The 17410-nt window shown below is 47.6% G+C and overlaps 1 protein-coding gene and 1 long non-coding RNA gene across 2 annotated transcripts; both read left to right on the forward strand.

Annotated features, from left to right (window-relative positions):
• Positions 1 to 354: 354 nt before the first annotated feature.
• On the forward strand, positions 355 to 12678 carry LOC140418364 (uncharacterized). Its single transcript, XR_011944971.1, has 3 exons — positions 355 to 541; positions 11786 to 11886; positions 12624 to 12678. It is a non-coding gene; the product is annotated as an uncharacterized lncRNA (long non-coding RNA).
• LOC140421346 (uncharacterized) lies at positions 672 to 7016 on the forward strand. The gene is made up of 3 exons (XM_072506017.1): positions 672 to 679; positions 888 to 1010; positions 1110 to 7016. The coding sequence occupies exons 1-3, from the start codon at positions 672 to 674 to the stop codon at positions 1906 to 1908; spliced, it is 930 nt and encodes a 309-aa protein (XP_072362118.1). The 3' UTR covers positions 1909 to 7016.
• Positions 12679 to 17410: the final 4732 nt, after the last annotated feature.

Genomic DNA, 17410 nt, shown 5'->3' on the forward strand with positions numbered 1-17410 from the left:
CGGGGCTTCAGGGTCCCAGTGACCAGGAGAGAGAATTTCTGACTCGTTGATCTCAATCTGCTAATGGATGGGAAATGCCTCAACGAGTAAATAACGGCTGATTAGAGGAGGGTGATTGAGGTGGCGGAATGGACGTGGAGGCTCCATAAACACCCTGTGGCGATGGCAGAACAAAATTAAGAATCTAATGTTTAATCCCGGGGGGGGGGGGGGGGCATCTGGGAGACTGACATTTTTTTTTTGGGGGGGGGGGGCAGGAGTGCGCATGCGTACTGTCAGCAGGAGGAGAAAATGTTGCGAATTACTCTTCTAGACTGACAGTAATGGATTCTGGAAACTCCTTTTACTGGAGGTTAGAAGGGGAGGATTTACACACAGCAAACTCAAACCAAGAGAAATGTTTTTCTCTTCTGAATTTTTAATCCTGGACTGACAGTGATGACTTTTTACAGGACATTAGGAAAGCAGAATTTTAAGCCGAAAAACTCACCGAAGATTCACTTCAAAACCTGAGAGTAACTCAGTTTATTAGTACCTGAATGTAAGTGTTTCTGTTTTATTTGTGGTTCAAGATTTAAACAGCTGTGTAGCTGGAAATAGGGTGGAGCAAGATTTGCAAACAAGGATGTTGCTTAACCGGGACCCAATGTAGATCAGTGAGCACAGGGGTGATGAGTGAGTGAGTGGGATTCAGTTCAGGGGGCATGGCAGCAGAAATTTGGATGAACTCAAGTTTGGCAGGTTTCCTACCCTAAACAACATCACTGAACTAGTTTGGTTTTTACAACAATACAGCAGTTTTTATGGGCTCTTTTTCCCAGTGTCGGCCCCACAAATGACCAGATTCATTCAGCTCAATTTTACAACCTGCCTTTGTCTCTTTGTAGGTTTGCACTTACACCTTTTTCTGGTTTTAATCAATTTCACAAGGTATTAGAAAGAGACAATTTGCAGTTTGGAAACTCGAATCAAATATCACAACAGGATCTGATTGAGTCGCCCAATTTATCGTAACCTGAATATCTTTGGATTTTGAATATGGAAGGAGAAAGCACCATTCGCAGTTGGGAGAAGCTGAACACATGCTCTGTGTGTGGATGAGACTTCAGCCAATTGTCTGACCTCTTGAACCACAAGTGCAGACACAACGGGGAGAAAGCATGGACATGTGGAGACTGTGGGAAGGGATTCAAATATCCAGTTGAGCTGGAAACTCATCGGCGCAGTCACACTGGGGAGAGACCGTTCACCTGCTCCACGTGTGGGAAGGGATTCAGTCTGTCTTGCAACCTGTTGGCTCACCAGCGTGTTCACTCTGATGAGAGACCTTTTAAATGCCCAGACTGCGGCAATTGGTACAAAAGTTCTGGGGAAGTGATGCGCCATCAACGTATTCACAGTGGCGAGAGACCATTCAGGTGCTCTGACTGTGGGACTGGGTTCAGGCAATTATCTGACCTCACTGTACACCAGCGAATTCACACTGGAGAGAGCCCGTTTACCTGCAACGAGTGTGGGAAGGGATTCAGTCGGTCGTCACGCCTGATGACACACCAGCGAATTCACACTGGAGAGAGACCATTCTCCTGCTCTGTTTGTGGGAAGGGATTTACTAATTCCTCAGCCCTGCTGAAACACCAGCGAGTTCACACTGGGGAAAGGCCATTCACCTGTTCTGTCTGTGGGAAGGGATTTACTGGGTCCACCGACCTGCTGGAACACCAGCGTATTCACAGCGGGGAGAGACCATTTGGCTGCTCCATGTGTGGGAAGAGATTCACTCAGTCATCAACCCTGCTGCCACACCAGCGAGTTCACACTGGGGAGAAGCCATTCACCTGCTCCATATGTCAGAAGGGATTTGCTCACTCATCCACCCTGCTGAGACACCAGCGAGCTCACAAATAACTGTTTTGATAGAATTTTGCTGTTTATCCATTTGCCCTTTAGGGTTTGTTTTGGAGTTTAAGAAAGTCCAGCCCTGTTCTAGGAATGAATATTCCGGTTAAAAGTCAAATCAGTTTTGTGCTGAGCACACAGTGTGTTAGGTCTTTTTAATATTTCCAACACAAGTTAGTTCCTTTTGAAGGGATCTCCCTCTCCCCTCTATTCCCTATCCTCCCCTCCAAAAAGACAGAGGAGCCTTGAGTTCTTTGAGGATATAATAAGCAGGGTGGATAAAGGAAACCAGTAGATGTGTGTTTGGATTTCCAAAGGCTTTCAGTAATGTATCACAAAGAAGGTTACTGCATAAGATAGGAGCTCATGGTGTTGGGGGTGATATATTCGCACAGATCGAGGTCTGGATAACTAACAGCAAAGAGTGAGTTGGGATAAATGAGTAATTTTCAAATTGGCACAAACTAACTAATGGACTACCCCTGGGATCAGTGTTGTGGCCAAAACTATCTAGATCTATGTTAATGACTTAGAACCATAGCAGTTGTACAGTGCAGAAGGAGGCCATTCAGCCCTTTAAAACTGCACCAACTCTCTGAAAGAGCACCCTACCTAGGCCAATCCCCCACCCTATCCCCATAACCCGCACATCTTTGGACACTAACGGGAAATTTAGCATTGCCAATCCACCTAACCTGCACATCTTTGGATGATGGAACAAATTGTATTGGAGTTAAAATTGCTAATGGACATGGCAGTGCTTGTTGAGAGAGCAGTTAATAAAACAGAAAGTATTGTAGGCTTTATTATTAGGGGCATTGAGTACACAGTAAGGAAGTCATAGACATAGAACATACAGTGCAGAAGGAGGCCATTCGGCCCATCGAGTCTGCACCGACCCACTTAAGCCCTCACTTCCACCCTATCCCTGTAACCCAATAACCCCATCTAACAGTTTTGGACACTAAGGGCAATTTGGCCTGTCCAATCCACCTAACCTGCAAGTCTTTGGACTGTGGGAGGAAACCGGAGCACCCGGAGGAAACCCATGCAGACACAGGGAGAAAGTGCAGACTCTGCACTGACAGTGACCCAGCGGGGAATCGAACCTGGGACCGTGGCGCTGTGAAGCCACAGTGCTGACCAATGTCTTACCGTGCTGCCCTACATTTGTCAGGATCAAACTTCATCTGCCATCTCTCCGCCCAAGTCTCCAAATGATCTAAAGCCTGCTGTATCCTCTGACAGCCCTCATCGCTATCCGCAATTCCACCAACGTTTGTGTCGTCCGAAAACTTACTAACCAGACCATTACATTTTCCTCCAAATCATTTATATATACTACAAACAGCAAAGGTCCCAGCACTGATCCCCGCGGAACACCACTAGTCACAACCCTCCAAGCAGAAAAGCACCCTTCCCTGCTACCCTCTGTCTTCTATGACCTAGCCAGTTCTCTATCCATCTTGCCAGCTCACCTCTGATCCCATGTGATTTCACCTTCTGTACCAAGAGGGACCTTGTCAAATACCTTACTGAGGTCCATGTAGACAACATCCACTGACCTACCCTCATCAGTCATCTTCGTCACTTCCTCGAAAAACTTGATCAGTTAGTGAGACTCAACCTCCCGTTCACAAAACCATGCTGCCTCTCGCTAACAAGTACACTTGCTTCCAAATGGGAGTAAATCCTGTCTCGAAGAATCCTCTCCAATAATTTCTCAAGCACTGTTGTAAGGCGGCTCATCGGCCTGTAATATCCTGGATTATCCTTGCTACCCTTCTTGAACAAAGGAACAACATTAGGTATGCTCCAGTCCTCTGGGACCTCACCTGTAGCCGGTGATGATACAACTTTTTCTGTCAAGACCCCAGCAATTTCCTCCCTTGCCTCCCTCAGTATTCTGGGGCCCTTGGGAGTTATCGAGCTGGATGGTTTCAAGGCGCCCAACATCTTTTCCTTTTTGATCTCACTGTGACCCAGAATATCTACACGCCCTTCCCCAGATTCATCATCCACCCAGTCATTCTCTAGGGGCTGTTTAGCACAGGGCTAATTCGCTGGCTTTGAAAGAAGACCAAGGCAGGCCAGCAGCATGGTTCAATTCCCGTACCAGCCTCCCCGAACAGGCGCCGGAATTTGGCAACCAGGGTCTTTTCACAGTAACTTCATTTGAAGCCTACTTGTGACAATAAGCGATTTTCATTTCATTTCTTTGGTGAATACTGATGCAAAGTGCTAATTTAGTACGTCGCTCATTTCCTCTGGCTCCATTCATAGATTCCCTCCCCTGTCATTGAGTGGGTCAACCCTTTCCCTGGCTACCCTCTTGCTCTTTATATATGTTTTAAAAGCCTTGTGTTTTTCCTTAATCCTGTTTGCCAATGACTTTTCGTGACCTCTTTTAGCCCTCCTGAATCCTTGCTTAAGTTCCTGCTGAGTTTGTCCAGTGTTTGCTCTTTGTATTTGAGATTTTCAGCAACGACAGTCTTTTGCTTTTATTTTATAGCAGCCATTGGTCACTGAATCTATTCTAGATATAGAGATGGACCAATAAACATTGAATTGTATTGGGGGACGTATTGGGTGTGCAGGTTGGTCCCTTGTATTGGGGGACGTACTGGGTCTGCAGGTTGGTCCCTGGCCTCCGGGATAGATTACTGTGGGTAGGCAAAATGTCCAGTTGTAGTTATTCTTCGATCAGCCATGATATTGAATGGCAGAGCAGGCTAGAGGGGCCGAATAACCCACTTCTCCTAATTTGTATGTTGTGCTGCAATAGAATGATTACAATACAGAAGGAGGCCATTTATCCCATTGTGCCCCTGCTGGTTCTCTGCAAGAGCAAATCAGAAAGTCCGATTTCCCCAACCCTTCCCTAGTAGCCCAGCACTTCTATTCTCTTCAGGGGCTTGTCCAATTCCCTTGTGAAAGCCTTTGTTGTTTCAGTTTGAGCTGGAGTGGAGATGGTGTAGATTGTGGTTAAGCTTATCTCAGGGTCACATATTATACTGGCGTTGTGATCTGTCTGGTTCAGTTTCCAGGGAGATGGATGGTCAGTGGGAAGGGAGTGGAGTTTGTGGAAGGGATTGAAGACATTGGCTTTGATCTTCTCAATATTTACTTGAAGGAAATTTCTGCTCATTCTATTCTGGATGCCAGTCAGGTCAGGATGAATGTGACTTTGTGGGAAACTTAGAGGTGATAGTTTTCACATACACCTGTTCTGGGCGGCAGGGTGGAGCAGTGGTTAGCACTGCTGCCTCACGGCACCGAGGACCCAGGTTCAATCCCGGCCCCGGGTCACTCTCCATGTGAAGTTTGCACTTTCTCCACGTGTAAGTGTGGCTCTCACCCCCACAACAAAAAGATGTACAGGGCAGGGGGATTGGCCATGCTAAATTGCCCATTTTTGGGAAAAAAGAATTGGGTACCTAAATTTAAAAACTATTGTCCTGGTTTTTCTGGGTGGAGGTTCCGAGTTTGGGTGATTCTATCAAAGATCTGATGGAGTTGTAAGAATATAATATACTGTCCATCACCCCGCCTCACCCCCTCTCTCTTTCTGACATGAGGTTAGCATCGTCTGTAAGTCCAGACCGGGTGGCAGGTTCCCTGAAGGACATGAGTGAACCAGTTGGGTTTTTATGACAATCCAGCCGTTTTCATGGTCACTTTTTCCCAGTGCCGGCCCCATAAATGACCAGATTCATTCAGCTCAATTTCACAACCTGCCTTTGTGTTTCTGTGGGTTCTCTCTCACTCCCTATTTTAAATCAATTTCACAGGGTATCAGAAAGGGACAATTTGCAGCCAGAAAATTCAAACCAAGCATCACATCAGGATCTGATGAACTGGTTCAGTTTATCATACTCCGAATATTATCAGAGTTTGAACATAGAAGGGAAAAGCACCGTTCACAGTGGGGAGAAACCGTACACGTGTTCTGTGTGTGGACGAGGTTTCAGCCATTCTTCTGGCCTGTCAAGACACAAGCGCAGTCGCACAGGGAAGCAACCCTGTAACTGTGGGGACTGTGGGAAGTGATTTAATTACCCATCAGAGCTGGAAGCACATCAACGCACTCACACTGGGGAGAGGCCATTCACCTGCCCCGTGTGTGGGATTGGAATTACAAAGTCAAACAACCTTCTAAAACACCAGCGGACTCACACTGTGGAGAGACCTTTCAAATGCTCAGACTGTGAGAAGTCCTTTAAAAGCTCCAGTGAACTTATGTCCCATCAACGTGTTCACAGTGACAAGAGACCATTCAGGTGCTCTCACTGCGGGACTAGGTTCAGATGGTCATCTCAACTTACAGTCCACCAGCGAGTTCACACTGGGGAGAGACCATTTACCTGCTCCGAGTGTGGGAAGGGATTCATTCATTCATTCATTCCACCTGCTGACACATGAGCGAGTTCACTCTGGGGAGAAACCATTCACCTGCTCCATGTGTGGAAAGGGATTCACTACCTTATCAAACTGGCTGATACACCAGCGCACTCACACTGGGGAGAGGCCATTCACCTGCTCCATGTGTGGGAAGGGATTCATTCAGTCATCTGCCCTGCTGATACACCAGCACACTCACACTGCGTCAGGCCCATTCACCTGCTCCAAGTGTGGAAAGAGAGTCACTACCTTATCCAATCTGCGGACACATCTGCAAGTTCACACGGGGGAGAGGCCATTCACCTGCTTTGTGTGTAAGATGAGATTCACTCACTCATCCGCCCTGCTGAGACACCAGCGACTTCACGAGTAACGACAGTGATTGAACTTTGCTGTTAATCACATCCAGGACTGAACCATGTTCATTGGAGGATGTTTCTGCTGTTGTTAATAAACTCCAGCCCAATTATTGTTGTTAATATTGTGGATAAAAGTGAAAAAAGTCAACTTTCTATTTCACACACATCATGTTGAATTTTTATTAATATCTCGAAGACAAGTTAGGTCCTTTTGAAATGTTCTCCCTCTCCCCTGTCTCCTCCATCCCCACCTCCAATAAGTGCGAGACAATCCAAACAGCTGCCTCTGCTAGTTTCCTCACTTCCACCAATTAACTCGGACAAATATCTCTCTGTGACCAACCCTTCCATCCAGCCCCCCCCCCCCCCCCCCCACACACACACCAGTGAGTTCATACTGCAGAGAGAGGGTTTAAATGCTGAGACTGTGACAGGAGCTGTAAAACATACATTCACTGATGGTTCACCAGTGCATTCACTCCGGTTCCACTCCATCTGCTCTCAGTGCAGGAAGATGTTCAGCCGATTGTCCATCCTGCAGTAACACCAGTGAGTTCACACCGGGGAAAGGTCATTCACCTGTTCCATGTGTGGGGAGGGATTCACTGAGTAATTCAACCTATTAAAGCACTAGTAAATTCATACTGACGGAAGATCTTTTAAATATCTGGATGTGGGAAGGATGAAGTTTCTGTGGAGCTAACATGTTCACACTGACAGGAGACTGTTCAGGATCTCTCTGTGGGACTGGGTTCAGGATCTCCCTGTGGGACTGGGTACAGGATCTTACTGTGGGACTGGGTTCAGGATCTCCCTGTGGGACTGGGTTCAGGATCTCTCTGTGGGACTGGGTTCAAGATCTCTCTGTGGGACTGGATTCAGGATCTCTCTGTGGGACTGAGTTCAGGATCTCTCTGTGGGACTGGGTTCAAGATCTCTCTGTGGGACTGAGTTCAGGATCTCTCTGTGGGACTGGGTTCAGGATCTCTCACTGGGACTGGGTTCAGGATCTCTCTGTGGGACTGGGTTCATGATCTCTCTGTGGGACTGGGTTCATGATCTCTCTGTGGGACTGGGTTCAGGATCTCTCACTGTGGGACTGGGTTCAGGATCTCTCTGTGGGACTGAGTTCAGGATCTCTCTGTGGGACTGGGTTCAAGATCTCTCTGTGGGACTGGATTCAGGATCTCTCTGTGGGACTGAGTTCAGGATCTCTCTGTGGGACTGGGTTCAAGATCTCTCTGTGGGACTGAGTTCAGGATCTCTCTGTGGGACTGGGTTCAGGATCTCTCACTGGGACTGGGTTCAGGATCTCTCTGTGGGACTGGGTTCATGATCTCTCTGTGGGACTGGGTTCATGATCTCTCTGTGGGACTGGGTTCAGGATCTCTCACTGTGGGACTGGGTTCAGGATCTCTCACTGGGACTGGGTTCAGGATCTCTCTGTGGGACTGGGTTCAGGATCTCTCTGTGGGACTGGGTTCAGGATCTCTCTGTGGGACTGGGTTCAGGATCTCACTGTGGGACTGGGTTCAGGATCTCTCTGTGGGATTGGGCTCAGGATCACTCTGTGGGACTGGGTTCAGGATCTCTCACTGTGGGACTGGGTTCAGGATCTCTCTGTGGGACTGGGTTCAGGATCTCTCTGTGGGATTGGGCTCAGGATCACTCTGTGGGACTGGGTTCAGGATCTCTCACTGTAGGACTGGGTTCAGGATCTCTCTGGGACTGGGTTCAGGATCTCTCTGTGGGACTGGGTTCAGGATCTCTCTGTGGGACTGGGTTTAGATGAACTCCGTGTCCAGCAATGCACTCACTCTGGAGAGAGACCATTCACCTGTTCCATGTATGGGAAGGGATTGATTCAGTCATCCCACCTCAATAACGTCAACTTATTCACACCTATCAAAATTCTGAGCGTGAGCAGGGATTTAAAAGCAAAACATGTCTATTGACACACAACATTCACACTGGTGAGAGGCTGTTCACCTGCTCCATGTGTGGGAAGGGACTCACTGGTGTTTTAACCTATTGACACGCCAGCGAATCACAGTGATTACAAAGGTTGTATTCTCTGTTATTGTTGCTGTTACGGTGGCATGGTGTTGCAGTGGTTAGCACTGCTTCCTCACGGCGCTGCAGACCCAGGTTCGATCGTGGCCATGGGTCACTGTCGATGTGGAGTTTTCACATTCTCCCCGTGCCTGCGTAGGTCTCACCCCCACAACCCAAAGATGTGCAGGGTAGATGGATTGGCCCTGCTAAATTGCCCCTTAATTGGAAAAACTTGTTAAAAAGAAAAAAAATTGCTGCTGTTAACCACACCCAGGAATGAACCATGGTCATTCTGAAAGTTGCTGTTTGCTTTTGCGAATGTTAATAATCCCTGAAACTCGGCTGGAATTTAATATTCCAGATAAATGTCAAATAAATCAGCTTTGTTTTAAAAATATTGTTGCAGGGTTTTATCTTTCCTACCTGAGATTTTAACATCACCTGTCTGGAGTTCAGAAAAGACAATCTGGGGGAGGATCACACGGCAGGAACAGAACTTCAGCCTGGACACAGTCCTTCAGGGTCACACTGAGAGGGACAAATGGCACATTGGTCTTTCACATCTCTCTTCACTGACAGCAAAGTCCCCATGTGGGTTAACCTGTGGCGTGTAAGAAATATGTTCCAGCCGCTCTCTTCCATGGTTCAGAGCTCCTAGACACGGAACAGGAGTCTCCTTTACACCTGTGTTCAGAGTCAGGAAAAACAATGGTGAATGCTGGAAACGCGCTGTTAAATCAGAGTTGGTGTAAAACTGGGATCTGTCCCTGACTGAGAGTGAAACGGCAGCTTTACGTTTCCAGATTAAAAATGACTATGGTAGTTATATTGTGTGGCATTTTATGGTAGGTGCTAACTCATTTAAAATAAACAGGAGGAATAAACGGGTGAGTGGGCAAATGGACGGCGGATGCAGTATAATGTGGATAAATGTGAGGTTATCCACTTTGGTAGCAAAAAACAGGGAGGCAGATTATTATCGCAATGGCTATAAATTGAGAGAGGAGAATGAGCAATGAGTGCTGGGTGCCCTCATACACCAGTCGCTGAAGGTAAGCATGCAGGTGTAGCTGACAGTAAAGAAGGCAAATTGTATGTTGCCTTCATAGCGAGAGGATTCATACCTAGGAGCAGAGATTTTTGCTGCAGTTCTACAGGACCTTGGTGAGGCCACACCTGGAATACTGTGTGCAATTTTGGTCTCCTTATCTGAGGAAGGATGTTCTTGCTCTGATGTGATTCTAAGAGGGTCTTGAGGAAAATCTTTTTTACTCAGAGGGTGGTGATGGTCTGAAATGTACTACCTGGTCGGATGGTAGAGGCAGGTTGCCTCGCATTCTTTAAAAAGTACCTGGATGAGCACGTGGCATGTCATAACATTCAAGACTATGGGCCAAGTGCTGACAAATGGAATTAGGTAGACAGGTCAGGTGTTTTTCATGTGTTGGGGCAGACTCGATGGGCCAAAGCCCTCTGCTATATTATTCTGTGCTTCTTTGAATGGAGTGCAGCGAAAATTTACTAGACTGATTCCTGGGATGGTGGGACTGACTATGAGGAGAGATTGAGTCAGTTAGGATTGAATTTGCTCGAATTTAGAAGAATGAGGTGGGATCTCACAGAAATTTATATAATTCTAAAAGAACTAGACTAGGTAATCGCAGGAAGGATGTTCCCGATGGTGGGGTGTCAAGAACCAGAGGTCATAGTCTAAGAATACGGGGTAAACCTTTTCGGACTGAAATGAGGAGACATTTCAAAATTATTTCACCCATTGAGTGGTAAGCGTGTGGAATTCCCTACCACAGGAAGCAGTTGAGGCCAGAACATTGTATGTTTTCAAGAAGGAATTAGATATAGCTCCTGTGGCTAAAGGGATCAAAGGGTACAGGAACAAAACTACTGAGTTAGATGTTTGGCCATCATCACATTGAATGGTGGAGCAGGCTCGATGGACCGAATGAATTTCTCCTGCTCCTATTTTCTCTGTTTTGATGTGTACGATAGATAGAATGGATAGATAGTATGTGCGTGTCTGACTGGAGCTGCTGCTTCTCATCAGCAATAACACAAACCTTCCTCTCTCAATGTTATGCACAGTAGCACAGTGGTTAGCACTGTTGATTCACAGCGCCAGGGACCCAGGTTTAATTCCCGACTTGGGTCACTGTCTGTGTGAAGTCTGCACATTCTCCCAGTGTCTGCGTGGGTTTCCTCCGGGTGCTCCGGTTTCCTCCCACAAGTCCCAAAAGACATGCTGTTACGTGAATTGGACATTCTGAATTCTCCCTCCGTGTACCCGAACAGGCGCCGGAGTGTGACTACTAGGGGATTTTCACAATAACTTCATTGCAGTGTTAGCCCCCTCTTCCTATTGGTCGCGACCTTCCGTCAATCAGCCGGGCATTGTGATGCAGAGCAAGCGCAGTCTGGTTACTGAAGGTGAGAGTTGGGTTGGAATCAGCAGTGATTTAAATTGAGAAATCACCCGGTAAGGAGGGGGCGGTGGAGCCGGTGCCTGGATTGGAAGGCTTCATAAACACTGAGTAGAGCCTCCGAAGCCCGAATATGAATCTCCTGGTACGCTGTTTGCACCAAGCTTTCGCGGTTCCGGTGAAAGGCCCGGATTGATGGCCGCCTTTTTGAAACTGGGCGATATACAGGAGGGCGCATGCACGAGCGCCATCTTTATTGAGGGCAACCTGAAGAAGGACGCATGCGCAGGGAGCGACCCCCGGAGATCCAGGTTGGCCCCGCCGCCAGACAGGGACATATTTTATCTTGAGTTGCAGGAATCTGCCTCAGAGACATTTATTGCACATGTGGTTCGCACTACTACCTCACAGCGCCAGGGATGCGGATTCAATTCTGGCTCGAGTGACTGTGTGGAGTTTGCACGTTCTCCTGTGTCTGCGTAGGTTTTCTCACACAGTCCAAAGATGTGCAGGTTAGGTGGATTGACTGTGCTTAGTTGCTTTTGGTGTTCAAATGTTAGGTGGGGGATAGGGCGGGGGGAGTGGGCCTCTTTCAGAAGGAAGGTTCACAGTTTAAATTTGTTCACCTAAATGTAGAGTCCAGAAGGCTGGAATGCGCCGAATCGGAAGATGCAGTGTTGTTCCTCCAGTTTGTATTGGGCACAGCTGGAGCATTGCAGCAGGCCAAAGGCAAGATGGTGAGTTAAAATGGCAACTGACAGGAAGGTTGTGGACTGAGCAAAGATCAACCAGTCAGCATTTAGTCTCCCCAGTGTATAGGAGACCACATTGGGAGCAGCACATGCAGTAGACTAAATTGAAGGAGGTGCAATGAAACGCTGCTTCAGCTGAGAGGAGAGTTTGGAAACTTGGACAGGGAGGAAGTAGTGGGGTGGGTATTGCACCTTCTGCGAATGCATTGGAGGAAATGCAGTAAGGGGTTGAGGGAGATGGAGGAGTGTACCAGGGTGTCATCTAGGTAGAGGTCCCTGCAGAATGCTGACTGGGGTGGTGAGTAGATCTGTTTCATGGTGGCATCGTGCTGGATTTGACAGAACTGGCAGATGAACCTTTGAATGCGGAGGCTGCTGGGGTGAAAAGGGAAGACAAAGGGGAAAACTTTTCACCCATAACCTTATTGAATGGCAGAGCAGTCCTGATGGAGCGAGTGGCCTACTTCTGCTCCCATTTCCTGTGATCTCCGAGTCTAGGACAGGAGGTAGTCAGCATGGATCTGTCCATCAGCTTGAATCAGCACCTTCAGGAGAATTGCGAGTGTATATATTGCAGGGGGGAAACGAGGGAGACCGTGTGGTCTGGAGATTTGCAGATTTTGAAGATTGAGGGAGGAAAGAATGTTCCACAGAAACTAGAATTGTCTGTTCTGCATTTCTATCCTGTTCTCACGAATGAATTTTGTAAATTCCTTTCACAGGATATTAGAAGTGAGGATTTGCAGACAGAAATCTCAAACCAAACATCAAGACAAGATCTGACAGTTATTCAATTCATCAGGACATGAATATCATCGGCTTTTGCATCTACGATGAGAAATGTTTGTGTGTTCTGTCTGCTTCAAAGGGTTACAAACATCAGTGTGACTGGAAAAGCCCCGAGATACACCCACACCCGAGTGAGTGTTCCAGTGAACTGACTGTGGAAACATCAGTGTGACTGGAAAAGCACCGAGATAAACCTACACCCGAGTGAGTGTTCCAGTTTACTGACTGGAAAGAGCTTCAACCACTTACACAGCCTCACAATCATCTCACAATTCACAGCGGGGAGAGACCTCACACGTGACGAGGCTTCAACTTATTATCCAACCTGGAGACACAGCCACCGACATGGAGAAACTGTGGAAATGTGGAGACTGTGGGAAGGGATTCCGTGCTCCCTGTGAGCTGGAAACCCATCGGCGCAGTCACAGCGGAGAGAAGCCATTCACCTGCTCAGTGTGTGGGAAAGGATTAATTGATTCATCCACCCTGCAGAGGCACCAGCGAGTTCACACTGGGGAGAGGCCATTCTCCTGCCTTGAGTGTGGGAAGGGATTCAGTGATTCACACAACCTGCTGACACACCAGCGGGTTCACACTGGGGAGAGGCCGTTCTCCTGCCCTGAGTGTGGGAAGGGATTCGCTCAGTCATCCGCCTTGCGGAATCACCAGAGATTCCAGACAGGTGAGGGGTTGTTCACCTGCTCCGAGTGTGGGAAGGGATTCATTCGCTCATTCCACCTGCTGAAACACCAACACATTCACACCGGGAAGAGACCGTTCACCTGCTCGGAGTGTGGGAAGGGATTCACTCAGTTATCGAGCCTGGTGAGACACCGTCACATTCACACTGGGGAGAGACCATTCACCTGCTCCGAGTCTGGGAAGGGATTCACTCAGTTATCGAGCCTGGTGAGACACCGTCACATTCACACCGGGGAGAGACCGTTCACCTGCTCGGTGTGTGGGAAGGGATTCACTCAGTTATCGAGCCTGGTGAGACACCGTCACATTCACACCGGGGAGAGACCATTCACCTGCTCCGAGTCTGGGAAGGGATACACTCAGTTATCGAGCCTGGTGAGACACCGTCACATTCACACTGGGGAGAGACCATTCACCTGCTCCATGTGTGGAAAGGGATTAACTCAGTCGTCTAGTCTGTTGCAACGACAAGGCACCCAAAGCAATGAGACACATTTTAAATGCTCTGACTGTGGGAGTTGCTTTCTAAACCCTGCACTGATGGACCATCATGCAGACATTCACACTGAGGAGAGACCGTTCAGCTGCTGTCACTGCACAAAGAGATTTAGAATGTCGTACGATCTACTGAGACATCAGAGAGTTCACACCGGGGAGAAACCATTCACCTGCCCAGTGTGCGGGAAAGGATTTGGTGATTCATCCAACCTGCAGAGACACCAGCGAGTTCACAGTGGGGAGAAGCCATTCACCTGCACTGGGTGTGGGAAAGGATTCACTCAGTCATCCCACTTTCAGACACACAAGCGCATTCACAATGGGGAGAGGCCATTCATCTGCTGCATGTGTGGGAAGGGATTCAGAGATTTATCCAACTTGCTGAGACATCAGCGAGTTCACAATGGAGAGATTCGGTCACCTGCTCTGTGTGTGGGAAGGGATTCACTTGTTCATCCAACCTGCTGAGACACCAAGGCAGTCACACCGATTATAGAGACTTTTTCGATGGTCTTGCCAATGTACCACGCCTCGGGACATCCTTTCCTACAGCGTATGAGGTGGACAACGTTGGCCGAGTCGCACAAGAATGTGCCCTGTACCTGGTGGGTGGTGTTATCGCGTGAAATGGGGTATCCATGTCAATGATCTGACATGTCTTACAGAGGTTGTGACAACAGATGAACGGACATTGCGTGACACTCGCCAGGCAGGAATGTTCCCTTCCAGTCGGGGAACACTTCAGCAGTCAAGGGCATTCGGCCTCTGATCTTCGGGTAAGTGTTCTCCGAGACGGCCTTCAGGATGCGTGACAACGCAGAATCGCCGATCAGAAACTGATAGCCAAGTTCCGCATGCATGAGTACGGTCTCAACCGGGATCTTGGATTAATGTTGCATTACATTCACCCCCACCATCTGGCCTGGGCTTGCGAAATCCTATCAACTGTCCTGGCTTGTGACAATTCACACCTCTTTAACCTGTGATTATACCTCTCTCCTGTTGTGCCATCTGGACCTGTAAAGACTTAATTCCTTGCCAAGACTCCCATTCAAAGTATCATCTTGCATCATTGACTTTGTCTATATATGTGTTTGTGGAACCCACCTCTTCATTCACCTGTGGAAGGAGCTGTGCTCAGAAAGCTAATGATTTGAAACAAACCTGTTGGACTTTAACCTGGTGTTGTAAGACTTCTTACTGTGCCCACCCCAGTCCAACGTCGGCATCTCCACATCTTGTTTTAAGAGGGAGCTCTCTGAAATGTCCACTAATTTTAATCTTCCTCGTAAAACGAAACTGCCTCCAGATATCTACCCTATCGAGTCCCCTCAGCATCTTCCATGTTTTTGTAAGATTGTCTCTCATAAACCCCAGTGGGTTCAAGCCCAACTTGTTCAACCTTTCCTCATAAGATCAGCCCTTCAGCTGAGAAATTAGTCCAGTGAACCATCTCTGAACTGCTTCTAATGCAATTATATATCTATATATGAATTATTCATTTTTCCAATTGGGTGTCAGAACCGAGTGTGAGATTTTGGAGTCAGTGGAGAGGGTCAAGAGAAGTGATGTTGAGGGAGAGCTGGGTGTTAAACCCACTTCACTGATCCAGATTCTGCTCTTACCTCCCCTTTGGCTTGGTAAACATTTTGTTTTGTCTGATATTGCATACCTGTGATGTCCCTCGGGAGTTTTTCTTTCTGTCTTTAAGTTTGTTTTTGAGGGTATTATGTTGGTGGCTCCTGTGTGGGATTGGTGGAATTTATTGTTCCCGATCACTGAGAAATCGCGTCAGAACCAGGAAGTGAAAGTAAGGAGCTAAAGATTCCTGCCTGCTCCAGTAGAGTGTCGTTCGTTCAAACGTTTAAATCAGTGGTGAGAACTCTGACTTTACTGTAGCATCTTACTGCAATACAGGTATGGAGTAGGAGAAGCAGAGATAGTGGAAGAGACCGGGATAGAGAGATACAGAGAGTTGGAGAGACAGGAAAGGGAGAGAGACATAGCCAGGCAGGTATGGAGGGCGGCACAGTGGTTAGCACTGCTGCCGCACAGCTACAGGGCCTCAGGTGACTGTCTGTGTGGAGTTTGCACTTTCTCCCCGTGTGTGCGTGGGTTTCCTCTGGGTGCTCCGGTTTCCTCCCACAGTCCAAACATGTGCAGGTTAGGTGATTGGCCATGATAAATTGTCACTTCATATCCAAAAGGTTAGGTGGGGTTACAGGGATAGGGTGGCAGCCTGGGCTTAAGTACGGTGCTCTTTCCAAGGCCAGTACTAGGACTGAGTTTAGGAGGAACTTCTTCACCCAAAGGGTTGTGAATCTATGGAATTCCTTGCCCAGTGAAGCAGTTGAGGCTCCTTCACTAAATGTTTTTAAGATAAAGATACATAGTTTTTTGAAGAATAAAGGGATTAAGGTTTATGGTGTTCGGGCCGGAGAGTGGAGCTGAGTCCACAAAAGATCAGCCATAATCTCATTGAATGGCGGAGCAGGCTCGAGGGACCAGATGGCCTACTCCTGCTCCTAGTTCTTATGTTCTTATGTACAGACTCTGGGCCGAATTGCCTTCTGCAATGTAAATTCTGTGACGGAGAAAAAGACAACCAAAGAGGCAATGATAGAGGGATAGAGAGGTTGTGACAAAGCACATCCGAGAGACAGACAGAGAATCAATCCTATATCAAACAGGAAGATTGAAATGATACCTTGTACAGAAGGAGAGATTGATGCCTCTTCTTCAGTGAGTCTGAACTTTTATTCTAATCATTCCCGTGAATCTGTGCTGCACCCTCCAAGGCCAATACATATTCTTCCTGTGTTGTGATGCGTTGGACTGAGCACAGCCTCCAGGTGGATGGAACCAGATCTCTCTATCATTGAAACATAAGGTCAACCTATTTGTAGTCCAGTTCCCCCCAGGTAAAGGCCAACAATCCATATTCTTGTTACATTATTTTTCTATCTGTCGAGCAGATTTGGATGCTTACATTTTTCTGCTTATCCGCTCCTCGCTTCCCAGCATTCAGAATGGAAAGTTTGGTCCAATCCCTTAAACTGTCACAATGCACCTTTGTAACTTTCTCCCAGCTTCTGATACCATTTACTATCTTTTTATAAATTTAGATTACCCAATTCTTTTTGTCCAATGAAGGGGCAATTTAGCATGGCCAATCCACCTGCCCTGCACATCTTTATATTGTGGGGGTGAGACCCATGCAGACACGGGGAGAATGTGCAAACTCCACACAGACAGTGACCCGGGATCGAACCCGGGTCCTCACTGCAGTATGCAGCAGTGCTAACCACTGCGCCACCCCTTCTTATCCCATCTACATTACTTATTTTTATGCCATCATAGTGTGATCAACAAACTTAGAACAGAGGCAGCACGGTGGCGCAGTGATTAGCACTGCTGTCTCATGGCACCAAGGACCCGGGTTCAGTCACAGTCCCGGGTCACTGTCCGTGTAAAGCTTGCCCATTCTCCCTGTGTCTGCGTGGGTTTCACCCCCATAACC

The sequence above is a fragment of the Scyliorhinus torazame genome, chromosome 5 (assembly GCF_047496885.1).
Source record: "Scyliorhinus torazame isolate Kashiwa2021f chromosome 5, sScyTor2.1, whole genome shotgun sequence".
In the NCBI taxonomy this organism is placed as follows: Eukaryota; Metazoa; Chordata; class Chondrichthyes; order Carcharhiniformes; family Scyliorhinidae; genus Scyliorhinus; species Scyliorhinus torazame.

Bases quoted from the DNA above. Each gene is read 5' to 3' on its own strand.
- LOC140421346 (XM_072506017.1), top strand. The intron at 1,011-1,109 runs GTAACCTGAATA...ATGAGACTTCAG, and splicing joins ATTGAGTCGCCCAATTTATC to CCAATTGTCTGACCTCTTGA.